At 28.7% G+C, this 17855-nt stretch overlaps 1 protein-coding gene and 1 pseudogene across 2 annotated transcripts; one reads left to right on the top strand and one right to left on the bottom strand.

The window, feature by feature from the left end:
- Positions 1-594: 594 nt before the first annotated feature.
- On the bottom strand, positions 595-1462 carry LOC114179615 (14 kDa proline-rich protein DC2.15 pseudogene; annotated as a pseudogene). The gene has a single exon (XR_014993930.1). The product of XR_014993930.1 is annotated as a 14 kDa proline-rich protein DC2.15 pseudogene (transcript).
- A 9685-nt stretch (positions 1463-11147) lies between these two features.
- Positions 11148-11879, top strand: LOC114176965 (14 kDa proline-rich protein DC2.15-like). Its single transcript, XM_028062168.2, has one exon. The coding sequence runs from the start codon at positions 11276-11278 to the stop codon at positions 11678-11680; it is 405 nt and encodes a 134-aa protein (XP_027917969.1). The 5' UTR covers positions 11148-11275; the 3' UTR covers positions 11681-11879.
- Positions 11880-17855: the final 5976 nt, after the last annotated feature.

Consider the following 17855-nt stretch of genomic DNA (forward strand, 5'->3'; position numbering starts at 1 on the left):
TGGACCAAAATCAAGAAATTATTGCTTTTCTTGTTGAATGTAACCAAAAATATATTGTGAATAATGAATTCATCCGTAATCGCTAACGAGCAAAAGCGGACCAAAGGAACATTTTGTAGGCGTGGAACAAAGCTCCGACATGCTTTTTTGCCTAATTTTTCTTAAACCGAAAGACATAATAGCTTGGAAGTAGCCACAACGCAATGGATTCCATACTTGGTTTCACGTTCGTAGTCTTTATATTCATGTGAAGAAAAGTTACCCAAAATAATTTTGATCTAGATTTACATTATGAACCAAACACAGAGTCAAATGAACGGGTTGGCCTAAAGCCATAAATGGATTATTATGATTCTGTTTAATGAGGTAATTATTCAGAGATAAATAAAAAGTAAAATAATAGTGCTTGCACGTGGAGTGATAAAGTACATTAGTCACGGGCTCGTTGCAGGTTTCCTTTCCATTCGTTTTTATTGTTTTCTTAAATTTGTTTCCCACTGCCCTATGGTTGGATATGTTGGACAGAAGTTCTAAAGGGAAAGTAATTTTTCTGATGGTTTCATTCACGGAAAAGACAACATTTGAAGGCAGCAATAAAATAAGCGGTGTTTGTAACATTAATGATTTATCGATGAGTCAAATAAATAACACTATCATCTTTGATTCCTTTGGCTTTACATAAGAAAGCGTTGGGAATTTATTTAATGCGAGACTTTTGATGATAAAACAAACACTAATTAAAGCGACAGAATAACGAGAAGTTAACCATCCATGCACGTACTAGAATCGCACCACGATCAATGAAATTTGGAAAAGAAGACAACGGAAAGGCACAGGTAGCAGCAGCAGCAGCATGATTAGGAACATTGGAAATTACGTGGGGGTTGTATAGAGCAAACGTTGAGAAGCAAGGAGAGTGAGATGGGAAGGTTGAGGTTGATACCCAGAATGTTTGCTTTAAGGGCGGTGCAGAGACACACCGCAGCCTCAAGATCAACCAGACCATTCAGGAGGGTGCAGCATGGGGTAACTGGTGGTTGACCCAAGGTGACGTTCACCAACCCATTTAGCACATTGGCACACACTCCTAGTTTAAGTGCATCACGGGGGCATGTGGTACCAGAACCAGAACCACCTGAGCCACCTGAACCACCAGATCCACCGGAGCCACCTGAACCTCCGGAACCGCCTGAGCCACCGGAACCTCCTGAGCCACCTGAACCACCTGAACCACCGGAACCACCTGAAGGACTTGGTTTGACAGGCTTATGCTTTGGCCTTGGGTGCGGGCCGGGGCATGTCCCACAAGCAGAGACAAGGGCAAAGAAGAGGATGTTGAATGTGAAGAAAAGAGCAAGGGAAGAGGTAGTTTTGGAAGCCATGTTAAAGTCTAGTAGTTGCTGAAACACTACTTGGCTACAAAAGAGAAGAGTGTTTGTGGGGATGTGAGTTATTGGCAGTGAATGGTGGTTTATATAGCGTTTTGGAGTGCAAGTAGGGTAAATTGTTTCAGAACAAATCACCGAAGTAATCATTTTTTAAATAGTTAAACGGGTTTAAGAGAAGGGTTTTAGCTGGCAGGAAACAACCTGTAATTAGGTTTTGGATGGATGCTCGTGAAGTGATGTTGTGGGTCTCAAATTCAACGGCGGCTGATCCATGGTAAAGCTTTTGCACCTATGGATGGACCACTCCATCCCACCCTAGGATCGATCAATCAGAAAAATGCAGATTCCATTATTATAAATATTCATTTCATTCCTCAATTTTTCACCACGGATTTTTGGATGCCTAAACTCTGCAAACACCTTATTATTATTATTTTTTTATCCTCCCAACATGTTAGAATTTAGAACTCTTTTCTTTTGTTTATGTCTCTATTTAAGCCTAGATTAGCATATAGATATGCTCACAAAAATATTTTCTTTCTTTTTATCAGTCTCTCTTTCTACACCCCATAAATGTCTGCAAAACATTACTCTTTTCAATTACTGATTTTGCACGTGGAATAAAGATGCATTTAGTTAGTCACTAATAGCTTATAGCAAGCTTAAATCGTGATTTAGAAGTACATATATATGATTTTGTTTTTACTTGTTTGAGTTTTAGATTCATTAAATATATACTTATATATGAATCTGTTTATTTATGTCTTGTTCACAGATTTTTAAGTTTTTAAAAATAAAATTAGTTTTTAACTTTAAGTTTCAATTTGTTCTATTTAAAAAAAATTACAGTCTATATTTTAAACACTGGTACATTAAACCAAATTTAATATATCTTCGTATTCTATATGAACTTTTTTTTAAGAAAATAGTTTAACTAATCATAATTTAAATTTAAATTAAAAATCATGAGCTCCGACAACTTTCTCGACTAGAGGAGACCCCAAACTAGGAAACACACACTTCTGTAGAATAGTTTAGTTTGTACAATATTATTTTGACACAACACTTGTTTTGTTTGTTATATTTTTTATACGTGATTGACATGCTTGAATCATATTTTTTTTAAGCATAAGCAATCATTAAAATTGATAAATAATTTTACATGCTCTTATAATATATATATATATATATATATATATAATATTTGGAGGGATAAGGGTCTGGGGCACCATCTACATCCGTCACTCTGTGCACACATATATACACGCCACAAAATTATGGTAAGTTTAAATTATTTAAATATGATCAGATTTATCTTGAGTCATAGTGCAAATATAATGAATCTTTGGTAATTTATTAAAACAGTAATTGATAATTTATCATAAATATAAGTATAATAAAATTTGATATAATGTAATATATATTGATATATTTGGATACAATAAAATGTAGTATAAACGGATGCGTTGAATTTTAATAATTTCGTTTATGAAGGTATTAGTACGAAGGATCAATGCCTTTTGTAAAGTCAAATGAAAAACGATATACTAGGTACATATATCAAGAGAGACTCGAAACAAGGAAATTAAATAATTATTTGGCTCATAATCATATTTATCTTCCTATACGAGCAGCCAAGTACCTAAAGTGAAAGATATGCCAATATTTTTTTATCTTATCAAAGTATCAATTTTTCGTTTTATTATTGCATTAAGTGTTTGTAACATTGTAAACTATTTTTTTTATAATAAAATAATAGAACCTATAAATATATGGGACGCGAGTTCTTACTCCAAAACTATAACAAATTCAGTAACGGACATTAAATCTGGTCAAATGAACAATCTTGAAGAATAAAGAACTGGAAAAAATTGATTTGAATATCTACTTGGTAAATTTTGATTTGCTTAGTGCTGTCATTGGAAATATTTCATCTATTTCTAGAATTGAAGCTTATAAATATATATGTCAAAAAAATAATAGAGAAAATAAGACTTTGAAGGGGGCATAAGGGAGTAAAAATTTTGTCAGGTGTAACCTATTCCTACTTGTTGAGACCAAATATAATCAAATAAAACTAGGGTTATTAAAACGGTAACCTGGTCCGACCCGGCTCAACTTATCACAAGTTGATGATTTAATAAGTCAATCCAACCTGGCTCACTTCTCAGCAAGTCAAAAAAATTTGAATCCGGTCCAGCTCACCACGGATTGGCGGGTTATACGAGTTGGTTTACGGGTTCACTTAAAAAAATACAATTTTTTTATTTTTTTTTCAGTCAAAACTAAATTATAATTCTAATTAAAATATAAATAAACTTTAATACAATCCAAATACAAACCAAAATAAATAAAAAAATATAAATTATTTATGTGTTGGCTAAAAAAAAAACCTAACATAACCCAAATGTAAAAACCCAAATGTACTCTTTTATCTACTAGTTGGTGAGCCAAACCGACTTACCACCGGATGAACCAGGTTCTAGATGAGCCGGGTCAAAAGTAAAATTGTATTGAAATTTGTAAAAAAATTTCAATCTAACCCGACCCGAACCCATGGTGAGCCGGATTGGTTCGCGGGTTCCAACCCATTTTGAGAACTCTAAATAAAACTGCTATGTGTATATACATTTGTATTCTTCATTCTTTTATGAGTTATTATACTTTTAATGCCTATTAGGCTTTGCTTATAGGCTTAATAATGATCAATTTTTAAATTAATTATAGTGCTAGGAATAACTCTAATACTATTGTTCCTAAGGCTAGTTTTTTTATAGGTTATTACTTGTTTGTGAGGTTTAAATTTTCGTTAACAACACAATTTAATCTTCTCACTTACGTTTTTTTTTTTCTATCTTTACAAAAACATGATCGAAAAATAATATACATTAACATCAATAATAATACATCTTAATAATAGTTTTAAATATTTCGATCTGCATAAAATGTTCAGGTTATTTTTCATTATAGATACTCCATCCATTAACATAATTTGTGTCAATTATTTATAAAATTCAATACATATAGGTTCATTTTAACGTAAATATATATATATATATATATATATATATATATATATATATATATATATATATATATATATATATATATATATATATATATATATATAACTCTCAATGAGAAAAAATATTAAATTAATCAGCCGATACAAATGGCTTTCTAATTAATATATATTTTATTAGTATAATAGACTCAATCATAACTTTGTTAAAAAATAAAAGTGATGCAACTACAATAATTCGTTTGAGTACAAGAAAATCAATAAACAATTTGTTCTTACTGTAATTACAATTGATAAACTTAAAATATAATGGATCATTTATATGTCAACTTATTTTATAGTACAAGAACATAAAAAATTCATTACTTCTCTTGTGAATAATTTTACCAATTAAAATTATTTTTGCATGAATATCAAGGCGAATTAATGAAAAAAGACAATAATAATATACGTGTTTATTAACACATTACTTCGATTGATGAATTTTGAAATGTTAATTTGTTATAATTTTGTCGCACCGATTATAATTTTAACACATTGATTATATATTTATAAACATTAATATACGTATTTATTAACACATATTTATAAAAATAAAAAAAAATCATAACTGTGAACTTAACATTAGTGTCTCATACAAGCTTATTATACGCCAGTTCAAAAGGATGGTTATTTTATTTACTTTGGTAAAAAAAACATGGTAAAAAAGGATCAACCTCTCAGAAAAAAACCTTTACAGCAAAAATGCAAAATTGTTTTATCTACCATTGCTATTAACATTTACTAACTTAATTTTTTATATATATTTTTTGTTATTTTTTTCTACCCTATTATCTATACAGCCTACAATGCCCACTTGTTAGTTAGAATCTTCTGAAAATAATTTTTGGTTCTGATTGACATCTTTTTGCAGTTGCTTTCAAAATGGGCAATATATGGAATCAATCTCATGAACTATTGTAATCAGATAATTGCATAGGTGGAAACCCTGGAACATAATTTCAATACCCACATTACCTTTTGTTCTCAACGATTTGTCTGAGCATCTTCAAAAATAAAATAATAATGTGTTTCATAAGAAATAAATGATGGAAAAAATATAAGGTGAGTTTTATTTTTCTTTTAATTTGAAGAAGATGAATAGTAATTATGTATTTTTTTAAACAAATATATTAAATTTTTTATATTTTTTTCTGTCACAGAAAGTTTTTTAAGCATTGAAAATCTTAGGGTTGAAAAGGAAACCAGAGAAGCCTACTTAGGGCCTAGAATAGAAACCTGGACACTGAAGCCCAAAAGTCTCCATAATAATTTGTTGCCCTACATTGATTAATTTAAAGTTCTGTACTTTTTGTATGTTGGAGAAGCAACTTAATTAGATTAATATCAATTATTGACTTGAAGTTTTGCTAAACATAAGCCCATTCCAGAATAATCTGTGTAAAAATGGAAATGGGTGATTTTTAAATGTAAAATAAAAAAATAAATTTTGTCAAGGTATAAAAATCAAATGAATTATTAATTTTATTCTTAAAACAAATTAAAGATTTGCACGTGTTGGGCCAGGCACATTCACATGGAAGTTGTTTTAGTGAGTAAAGTTTTGTTTAATAATATAATAATTAGCAATTATTCTAAGAAGCACTTGGAGTCACAGATTAGAGAGTCACGGGCTTGGTTAACGAAAGTGGGGCCCACCACAGGCTTGGACTCATCTGGACGAAGATCTCAATGTCAATGGCATGCCTTTGCCAATAAAAGTTGAATAAAAGATCTTTTGAGATCATTTCCTTCAACGTCCATATAATAACCGTAAATAACAATATTATATTCAATTTACTATTTAATTTAAATATAAATTACATCATTCAATGTAAAAATATTTCCATAAATTTTTCTCCGAAACAACTCCTATATTAATTATTATTGTTTTATTTTAGTTTATGGTCCACTACGTTATACTATTTTTAAAATTTCTTTTACTTTTGTTTTACTATAAAATCTAATTTCAATTATTGATATTTAAATTATGATGTTTTAAATTTAAAAGAAAATATTTTTATGAACGCAAGATTTTATTTGAAACTTAAGCTTTTGGATTTTATTTCACATCGATATATTTTGAAAAACTAACTTTTTATATTCTGTAAGACCAATAATCTTAAATTTTATTACGTTCTTCTAATATGGATATTTTATAAGATTTATTTATTTATTTATGACGCTCCTTAATGATGTCCTGAAATCAATCATAAACACTAAATTAAATGTTTTTAATTTATATCTAGTTGAAATAAAATTTTATTTTACGTAAATTAATCATGTTTATAAAAATTGGATTAAACTAAATAATTTGATGTATAATTCATTCCTGTCAATCAAATTAACATATATATATATATATATATATATATATATATATATATATATATAAGACACAGAAAAGAAACATTTGATCATATATCATTTTTATTTTTATTTTGTACAACATTTGATGCAAATCATATAGGTAATTTATAATTACAAATTGACGTATATACTAAAAAGACTATATTATATAATAATAATAATCTTATCTTCCAAATGTATACTTATAGATTTGACTCGGGACAAAATATACCGGGAAATGCGTTATAATTTCAAATGTATCTGAACACTTACATTGGTCAGTAATTTTATTTTTTTCTATGATTTGCAACTTAAAAAATAAAATAAATTTATATTTGACATAAATTTGTTGAAAATACAAAAAAGAGAAAAATTGTCTGATAATTTGATTTGAATGACTAACTGCATATATACTTAGATAATGAATTGCATGATTGTTATTGGATCTGTATGTTTTCCACCGAATGTGTCTACTATTTTCAAAGAAGGCACATCTCTCTGTTCGTAGTTTTCCAGCGATGGTGACGGTGAAAGATAGGTTAAAAAACAAGGAACGTTAGAATTATGGATAACTCTAACAATGGAAGTATCTAAGATGAATATTGATGAGTTAAAAATGAACACTGCATATGCATGGTTATCCATTTTGAAGCAGATACGTACAGTGTGGACCACTTCTTCTTTCCCGATCTATATCAAAACCATATCATTAAAATGTTGAAGCATAAAAAAAGTTGTTGAGAAGAATGATTGCAAATGGAACCCTACTCATTAACTTCAAGATGAAGCACCACTTCACATCACAGATGGAAAATCTCTCTCTCTCTTTTTTCTTTTTCTTTCTTAAATAGTTTTCTTTCAGACCCATAGAGTCTAAGTCCAGCTGCTAAATTCAATTCATTTGTTATTTTGGAATCATTTTCTTAAAATAATCCGAATAACTGTTTATCACAACAAAATGAAAAAAAAAAAAGTTTAGTAGAAAATAATGTTAAAAAACTATAAAGTAAAGATGAAAAGAAATTTATGTTCACAGTCTATTCTTTGAATACATAAAAATAGATGTCTCATTTGACTGTATTTTAACTCTGTTTCGTCCATTTTCTGAAATCAAAGAAAAGAAAATGGATGTATGCCCATTTCTTTGAAACAGAAAGGAACCAAACAAAAGTTACTTCAAACTTGTTGTAAATACATCGTTTAAAATACATAGGCAGCATAATATTTAAGATAAGTGTTCTTAATTTAGTTAATAAAATAAGGTCTGTTATAAAAACCTCGTGTTTTTAGGTAATGTAAGATAAATGGATGAAGTAATTAAAATGTGATAAATGAATTTAAAATTTGGTTGAGACCTTATTTTAATTAATATGAATCTGTATATGTTGTTTTTGTTTTAGATTTATGTGGGGTGGGATAAGTGAGTTTAAGTTAAGAACTGAAAATATCATTTATGAGGGGTGTAGAAAGTGTATACAGTATGGACTTTTTAGTCGTTATCATTGGATTGAAATATAAACGGGAAGAATAGAGGGAGGTGATAATAGTGAGAAAGTGAATGCTAATAGTATTTGGAAAGTTTCTTGTCTTCCTTTCTCAACAACATACCACTTCTTTCATTCTCTCATATTTTATTTTCACCATTATTACTTCTCAACTAGAAAGCCCTTAAGCTTCTTTCATCATTATAAATTTCTCAATTATATTGTTAAGAAAAAGGATTAGATCATCACCTTGAGCTTTGCAACAGTTCTTCAACTTTTTACCTCCTGACAATAGAAGAACATGCATGACTCAAGTTTGAAGGTTTGTAGAAAAAAAAAACAAAAAACTAAAGGTGTTTACTGACAATGATGTATGTTTTGTGGTGATCAAGAAGTTTTTCAGACATTTTAGTTTCCTCTTCTTTTTCAAACCCTAGGATTTGGTACATTTGAGAGATTAGTTTGTTATTAATCTGGCTAAATAATCATAAATTAATGAAAAATATTTTTTTTCGTTAATTTTTGTTGCAAATTAACAAATTTGTTGTAGTGTCAAGAAGATTGGTGAAGCAGGCTAGCTTTGATTTCAAGTATAACTTATAGTTAAGTGTAATAACGTGACTTTGGATTGTTGAAAATGTGCACGTGAAAAAGTTTTGTCGTAAATAGATAAATTTGTTAAATTCTTTTAAACTTTGAGAAATTTACTAGTTATTGAATTTACTATGTTTTTTTTTGTTTTATCTTATTTGAGTAAAGTTTAATATTGAGAATTTTTAGAATTTAATGTGTTGGCTTGTGTTCCTAGTTTCTGATGCAAGGATAAGTTAATTTATGTTATTCCTCTTTATATATTTGATTCTATATGATATGTTATAGAATCAATAGGTGCACAGATACCGTGCATAAGGGTATGGAACGAATATTTATTTAATGGATGGGATACGGGAGATCTACTACCCGTAGCATATCCATCTCGTTGACATCCTAATACCATCATCAGTCTATTTCAGTGCTCAACACACAAAAAAAAAAAACTCAATAAAAAATCTTAACTTGTGTGTGAGTACTTACATGTGTTTTAAAATTTATATTTTACATATTATATATATATATATATATAATTTTATGTTATGATTAACGTTCTAGTATACAAGAGATATTTTTTAATTAAATAATAAGTTAAATTATGTTTCTGGTTCCTATTCTCCAACAAAAATCTCAAATTGGTTATTATATTTTTATTTATTTCAGGTTCATATCTTTGAAAATATGATCAAATTTGGTTTTTTTCATTAGTATTATACAAACAACGTTAAATATCTATCACATGTTGATTCGTAATTTTGTTTGATTTTTTTTAATTAAACAAATGTCATGTGTCAAGTGTCACTTTACAGTTTTATTAAATATTTTTAATAATATTAAGTTTGTTTAAATTTATATTTTACATTAAACATTATTTAATTTTTTTTTAAAATTTAAAATTTAAAATTTTGTTTGTTTTAAATTGTTAAAATTATTTTTAAATTTGATATATGTATTTACAAAATTCTTATTTTTTTAGCCAATTTTAACATTTGTATAAAAATTTTTGAATTTTAAATATTTTAAAAATATACAATCATTTGAAATATAATTTTAAAGAAAAAAATAATATTAAAGTATGATATAATAAAACATCAATATAAAATAATGTTTAATGTAAAATAGAAATTTAAATAAATTTAATTTTGTTAAAAATATTTGATACAAAATTAATTTTAATAAAAATAGTATAATATTTATATAAAATAAATTATGGCTGAATTAAATCAAAATAACAAATTAAGAGAACAAATAGAGATTAAGATAGTGATATTTGATGTATAGTAACATGTGACAATGTGAATGTGATGGTCACCTTGTGACATGGTGCTCTCTTACACTCTTGCACGTGACAATTTTTAAAAAAAATATTCTAATATAAATATAAATTCTTACGATATCAAATATTAAGCAATATTCAAAAAAGAAGATAGAACCAAACTTTAGTCTATGTATCCTTTTAAGTACCGTGTTTTGTCCATCCAGCACAGCATACATATTTAGATCTATAAACCTACCAAATTTGCTAAACTTTATGCATGAGGTTAGGCAACGGGACGATCTCATAAGTCACATGAACCCTTTAAACTCTATAGTTCATAATGATATATAATTTGTACTTAGAAGAATGAGGTTCCCTGAGGTTTCAAAAACAAACTAACCGTCCAATGGAATCCATTAGATAGATTTTGAAAGATAAAATCATGATTGAGTAAATTAAACAATTCAAAGCAGTTCTTCAGAACTGTAGACGACCATAATGCGTAGAGTAGCTAATTGTAACTAGTAAGACCTCTGAAGCAAATGGTAGAGGGCTTAACTTTGCAGTGGGATCAGTGGTCAAACACCCCAATTAGGGATAAATTCAAATGGATAATCTCCATTTAGGAAAGACAAGTCCAGATTAATCTTCAACTCTCCATAGTATTCTTAAAAGACAAAACCTAATTTGTCCTTATATATAGTACTATACATTTAAAAGTAAGCATATATTCGAAGCAAGCCCCACCAGTGGGAATCATTCACAGGCCATTTTCCTGGGCATGATCGATGAAGTTCACGGGAGTGTTTCACTGATCACATGCCAAGTGGGCGATATCCTTCTGTAAAGCAAAACTGGAAAACCACCATGGTTTCAAATAAACTAACAACGAAAATTTCCTATTGGGAATCCAAAAGCCTATCACATTTCACGTCGATTCACTTTGCACTGCCACCTACTAAAGACAACTTACTCGGTTCACATGTCTGCTGCTTTCAAAACATTAAAACTATGGACAAAACATTCTTGAATCTCGGGCTTAAAGTACACCTAACTTTTAACCTCTATATGTAACACCATCACAAATTACTCCCTCTTCACACACACTTATTACAGTTGTTATCGAACAAAATAGTATTGGAAGATGGAGTCTTTGAGATCTTCAACTCTGGCTCTTTTTTTTACCATCAACTTGCTTTTCTTTGCCATGGCAAGTGGCTGCTTCACTTGCACACAGCCAAAGCCTAACCCATTCCCTTACCCTAACCCTAACCCCACTCCTGCTGCAAAGAGCTGTCCCAGAGATGCACTTAAGCTTGGTGTGTGCGCTAACGTGCTTAATGGACCAATTGGTGCGGTGGTGGGATCACCACCGGACCACCCATGTTGCTCGGTGCTAGAAGGGCTTCTTGATCTTGAAGTTGCGGTTTGCCTCTGCACTGCCATCAAAGCTAACATACTTGGCATTAACCTTAACATCCCCATTTCGCTAAGCTTGATCCTTAACGCCTGCGAGAAGTCGCCACCCTCTGACTTCCAGTGCAGTTAAGCACGTCATTCTCAGTTCATGCACTGCTATCATCCATGTGTTTCTCTGTTTTGTTTATTTGTGATTTTGTGATTGTTGTGTTGTTCCCTCCTTGCTAACTCATTTACTGAGAATGCAGTTGTACCCGTAAGTTGTGACTGTAATTTGACTTCGACTGTTGTTGTCTGGAATGGCTTTCTAATCTTTTTAATTTCATGAATTATTCTGTGTTGTGTTAGGACTAAATTGGAATATTCATATTGGTCCTCCAATGGAGAGCTATTTCGATTTTGTTATTACTTTCAAAACTACATTTTCACAGTTATACTGTGTAAAACTAAGTTTTTATAAAATCAGGTTTGCAAAACCAAAGCTACTCTAAAATTAAGTTTATCGGCTTTTTAATCTTAAGTTTTGAAGTATGAATTCTCTTTTGTAATGAGTATTGCCACTATAAACCCCTTTTTTTGGCTTTTATAAAAAACTAAAATGTGCTATTAATAGAAAAAAATAAGTAGTTTTACTTAGTAAATGTCCAGTGAAACAACAGCAAATTCTTTTTTAAAAGTGTTGACTTACATTAATAATCAAAGTGAGCCAACTCACTTTATACGGGTTCGTTTTTCCACATGTTATGATTATGATGAATCCGACTTACTTTTTTTGTTTTAACGAAATTTTGTAACCTAACTCAATTTATTATTGGTAGGTGGATTAATTTATTTAGAATATTTTATTTTTTAATTTATTTTATATATTTATTATATTACAAATATATTAAATATTTAAACTATTCAAGTATCATTAAACTATATTCTATTGTTTATAAAAAATTAAATTATCAACCTATATAATTAAAAATATTATAATAAAAAATTATGATAAAATGATAAAAGAAACTAAAAGAATTGTTGATGGTGTGATACAGCTAATTCACCTTCATTCTTACTCAAATTCGTTTAAATTCTGAATTAAGTAAATCAGACTCAATTTAACACACATTTAAAAAACCTAAACTATAACCAATTATATCCGACTTCTTTTTTTTTATCAGCAAGAACACATATATTAATAGGAGGTAATTAGGTTACCTCAACCCATAAAAAAAAAAAAAAAAAAAACTATGACTTTCCTTCATCATTCTTCACATAGAATAGTATCTCACAATCATCATAAAAGTAAAGACACAAAGATTACAAGTAAAAAGCATATCCTTCGTGACTTTGTCTTGAATACAAAGCTTAAACGTCCTCCCACAATAGCATCAATTATCCTGCAAATTCATAATGAGCGAATTCGTTAACAGTTTGGATCCATTTTAATATCTTCAGTTTTGTAATGAAATATATTGATCACAAAGCATAGAAAATGGTGTTGAAGATATTTCAGCGATAAAATTTTGACGAAAATCTATATTGTTGTACAGTTGTGATAAAAAAAATCACTTTGGCATACATTAAAACTAAAATTGCCATGAAAATCACATGGTCTTTTTTGTCATAAAAATAATACGTATTCAATAAGAATTAAAAAAATTTGTTGTAATAATTAATCACAAAATTGTTTAATTACTTAAGCGAGCACATGATCGTTCTAATCTAGTTTTGGCCAGACATATAATGTTTTAAATGGGTCAAAGTCTTCCAAAACCAAAAAAAAAAATGTTTTATTTAAGCGATATAAATTTGTTTCTCTTGATCATTTGTCCCATATACCTTTTTTAAATCCTTGTATACCATCAAGAAGCATATTTTGACTCATCTACTTTGACTAGGCTTTTTCAATTAATCATATTTAGGTTCAAGTAATGACGGATCTAGATACAACTCAACATAGACAATTGCTCCCTGATTTATGATCGGTAGTTGTTAGTTTTTATTAGTTGGGAGTTGAACCCATAACCTCTCTCACCCTCTTTTTTAAACATCTTTAAACCTACCTTACTTCTCCATATTGTTAGCAGGAGGGATCGAACCAACGACTTTTCCCTCCTTCTAACCACTAAGTCACCATATCACTCCTTACACTAACAATAAGGACTTATTGAAAACATTTTATTCCTAATTTTGCATATATTTCATCCATATTGATTTCCATTCATCCATGATACTTCATGTAACTGATGACTGTTTCACAACAACTATTTTCCAACAAGTGTACTAGTACGTAGTAGTATCAACAAGTGACGTATCCACAGGGATTTAGCAAGTATATTGGTAGTTTGCTTATTGGATTTTTGGATTTTGATAAAGAGTGCAAGTAAATATAGATAATAGTAATTAGATTGAATGGAGTAGAGGCTATGAATTGATTTCATCTCATCTTCTTCTATTACACTACTACCTTCTTGTTTACTTACTATGCAAATCATTCAATGTCTTGGAAGTACTCTTTCTATGTAGATCTAGGTTCATTCTGATGCACTAGAACCTAAGGACTTCAAACCGAGTGTGATCCCTCAACTCTTGGTAGAATGAATCCTTACTTTAATGTGCAAGACTCTCTCCTCCAGCATCCTCTCTGACTATTGAATCAGTCAGTACAAGTACGATGATTGATTGGACCTTAGTTTGATATCAGTCTTTCAACTCAATCGCAACTAATGAAATATGATGATTCGTCAATTCATCCACACAAGTTGAGACTAGTCTTCCAATTCAAATTAAACCTGTGAAATAAGATGAGTGATCAAGTCATCATTAAGCATAAATTAAACCACAAACAATTGAATGAAAGCCAAGATAATACCCAAGAAGTAGAAGTATATAGAATAAAGATTGATTACATCAAACTTGGACACAGCTACTCATAGAATATTACAATACAATTCCAACAACATCTACAAATAAGATCTACACTAAAAGCACCTCCCTCATGCCTCATAGACCCTATTATCTCCTACTGCTACATTTCTAGACCTCGACTCCATGCCTGAAATGAAGACTCAAACTTTATTTATAGGAATTTTTGGGCAGTGCTCAAACTAACTTTTGGTGCTCAACCACAGGGGTTTCTTCATAATTGAGTTTTCTTCTCAGCTCAATCCCTTGTCCTGGTGTTTAACACGCGACATTTTCTTCTTGTAAGGGTTTTCCTGACTGCTCAGCCTCATGGATTTGGACTCCAAGTTTCCTTGCAAAGAGGGTTTCCTCAAGAAGCTCAGCTCCATTTCTTGTGTTCAGTCAAAAAGTTCAAATATGTTGTCTTATATTTTCTACTTCCATGACTCAACTCTAGTACTGTGACTCAACTGCATACTTGATATTTTCTTTTATTTTTACTGCAAAATAGCAAAATATCATTATAATTCATAAAATTCTATTTCTCAATATCTCATTTTGTATCTTAAGCTAAGAAGATTTGTTTTGTACACAAATAACACCATTTGATGTAGAATAAGTGTCAATTTCAAATGAAAATTTAATTATTTTTTACACTTATCAGTAACATAGAGCAATTAATGTTTCAAGCAATACAAAATTCAGTATTTTCTTAATATTGGTTTTTTTGTTACTCATACACAACGTCTATTGATATGGTTGAAAGCAAAACTTATAAAGGTCGTGATGTCTACTAATGTTCTCACTTAAATTGGAGGTATGATTTGCATTCGAAGTGGTAATACTCATGAAGATGAGTGACTAAGTGAAAAATTCATCAGAAGTGTTATCTCTGCTGAAACAAATGCAACTATTTTTTGTCCAAGATTATTTATAGCATTATCCAATGCAAATGTTCAAAAACATTTGAAAGAAGTAAACAATACTTCATTTCATTAATTGTTTAAAAGAAGGAAAACACTAACTTAAAAAAATAGCTTAGTGTATATAAGATATTTAGATTTAAAATCTAATAAATTTCTAATAAGCTTTAAGCACTTAAGTAATGAATTTCCTCATAACTGAAACCAATCGTGGGATCAAACATTTATCATTAATTTAAAATTTATAATTAATAATTAAAAATAATTAATTCTTTTTTATTTAAGAGTATAACAGTCCAAATATCATAATTTAATTGTGACTTGATTTAGATTCCAACTATAGAATAATATTGTTGTTACCTAGAACAAAACATGTAGTTAAAACCTCAAACTCTAAAATTACTTACTTTATCTCCAACTCTACATAATGGTTTAAACGTTGTTAAAGTGAAATTCATATTAATAATGTTTGACTACATAGCTATCATGGTCTTGCTTTACGGGAGTTGACTTGTTTTTATAAAATTTTAGATTTTTCTTTGTTAATGTGAAAAGTCAATATTTTTTTTTTTTTTACATTGATATGTTCGTGATGATATAGATGCTATCACAAAATATATCAATGTTTTTTTAAAAGACTCTGAGATGACTGTTGCAATGAAAAGCTTTAGTATTTGAGTTATGTGATCACTCCCTGACACTGTTAATTTGTTCTTGTAGTTTTTTTGCGACAAACTTTACACAATCAAAAATATTTACAACCAGAGTCTTCACAAATTTAACAAATGTTACCACTGTAAGAAAGACATTTTTTTATAGTATTAATTATGAAGACTTGACACTAAATTTTCAGTAGCAGCATCGCCACAATGAGAGTTGTTTATCGTTGTTACTGAAAAATAGAAAACATAAAACATTATTGCTTTAGTTAAAAGCTTTTAACGTTTTGGAAGAACATATTTTTCCAATAATTCGAAAATCATTTCCTTAGGGCGAGAGGACGTTATTTAAACATATCACTTACAATATTTTTAGATGTTTGAACTGTTATAAAAATGTATGATTTTCTTTTAAATTACGCTTTTCCATATATGAAAGTCGCTAACATATATGATTATATATGATTATATATATATATATATATATATATATATATATATATATATATATATATATATATATATATATATATATATACCTGTTGAATATTATTTCATGATATTAGTATCGCTATTGAATTTCATATTTTGTAATGTTAAAGCTTTTTTTTTATGGCTAACGTGTTTACATTAATTATCATTTTATCTTAATTATTATTATTATATTTTATTAATCATTATTTAATACTTATTTAAAGAATATTCTCTTATATATATATATATATATATATATATATATATATATATATATATGTATATATATATATATGTATATATATACATATATATACATATATATATATACATATATATATATACATATATATATATATATTCAATTTCACTTTTTAAGTAATTTCCTTTTTAAATTAAAATAATTATTTTATCACTTTTACTCTTTAAATGACATTAATTTAATTTTAATTAATTTTAAAAATAAAGTGATTATCTTATTATTTTATCATGGCTATTTGTATAAATTTATTTATTATTAAACTAAATTAATTATATATAATAAAAATAAGAGGACACCCATTAAAATTTAATATTTTTTTAAATTAATTATTTATAATAAAAAAAAAGAGGACACACATTTGTGAAATTTAAAATTGGTTGAGGGCTTGTGTAAATAATCTAATTTAGAACAAAATGCAAATATGAATTGTGTTTTCTTTTTGGTTGAATAAGATGAAAACAATGGTTGAATACGATGAAAACAAGAAAAATGTTAGTGCTGAAAGTTTCATCACGAAAAACATGCTTCAAGTTTTTTTTCAATGCGATTTGGACTTTAATTTTTTTTTTTTGGCAACATTTCCAGTGTTTTGTTCCCCATCCAATGGAAATTAATATATGCTTCCTCTTTTTTTTTTTAATCATGTCTTTAGTCTCTATTTTCGTAATAAAATTTCAATTTGTTCCCTCTATTTTTTTTACCTCAATCTAGTCCCTTCCGTTAGTGGTACAATAACACCGTTAAAGGGGTGTTATGTGTCTGTTCTGAGATTTTTTGAATTTTTTTTATATATTTTTTTGAATTTTTTTGAATTTTTTTAAAAAAATAAAAAAAATTGTCACGTGTCAAGCTGTCATCGTGCCACGTGGCAGTGATAGAGTGATGTGGTAGTGACAATGACACGTGTCACTCATATGTCAGGTGCCATTTCTACTTTCTCAATTGGTCCCTTTATTTTAATTTTTGTGTCAATTTAATCCCAATTTTTGTAAAAATTGAACAATTTTGTCCCTCTCCAAGTTGAAATTAAATTTAATTTCTATACAAATGTACACAAATATTTCTATCAAAATTGATATTTCAAGTAAATATTTTTAA

The sequence above is a fragment of the Vigna unguiculata genome, chromosome 3 (assembly GCF_037176805.1).
Source record: "Vigna unguiculata cultivar grain cowpea cultivar isolate G323 ecotype 2 chromosome 3, ASM3717680v1, whole genome shotgun sequence".
Classification (NCBI taxonomy): Eukaryota; Viridiplantae; Streptophyta; class Magnoliopsida; order Fabales; family Fabaceae; genus Vigna; species Vigna unguiculata.

What these genes read in the sequence shown, in the direction of transcription:
- LOC114176965 (XM_028062168.2), top strand. Translation starts at nt 11,276, where the DNA reads ATGGAGTCTTTGAGATCTTCAACTCTGGCTCTTTTTTTTACCATCAAC.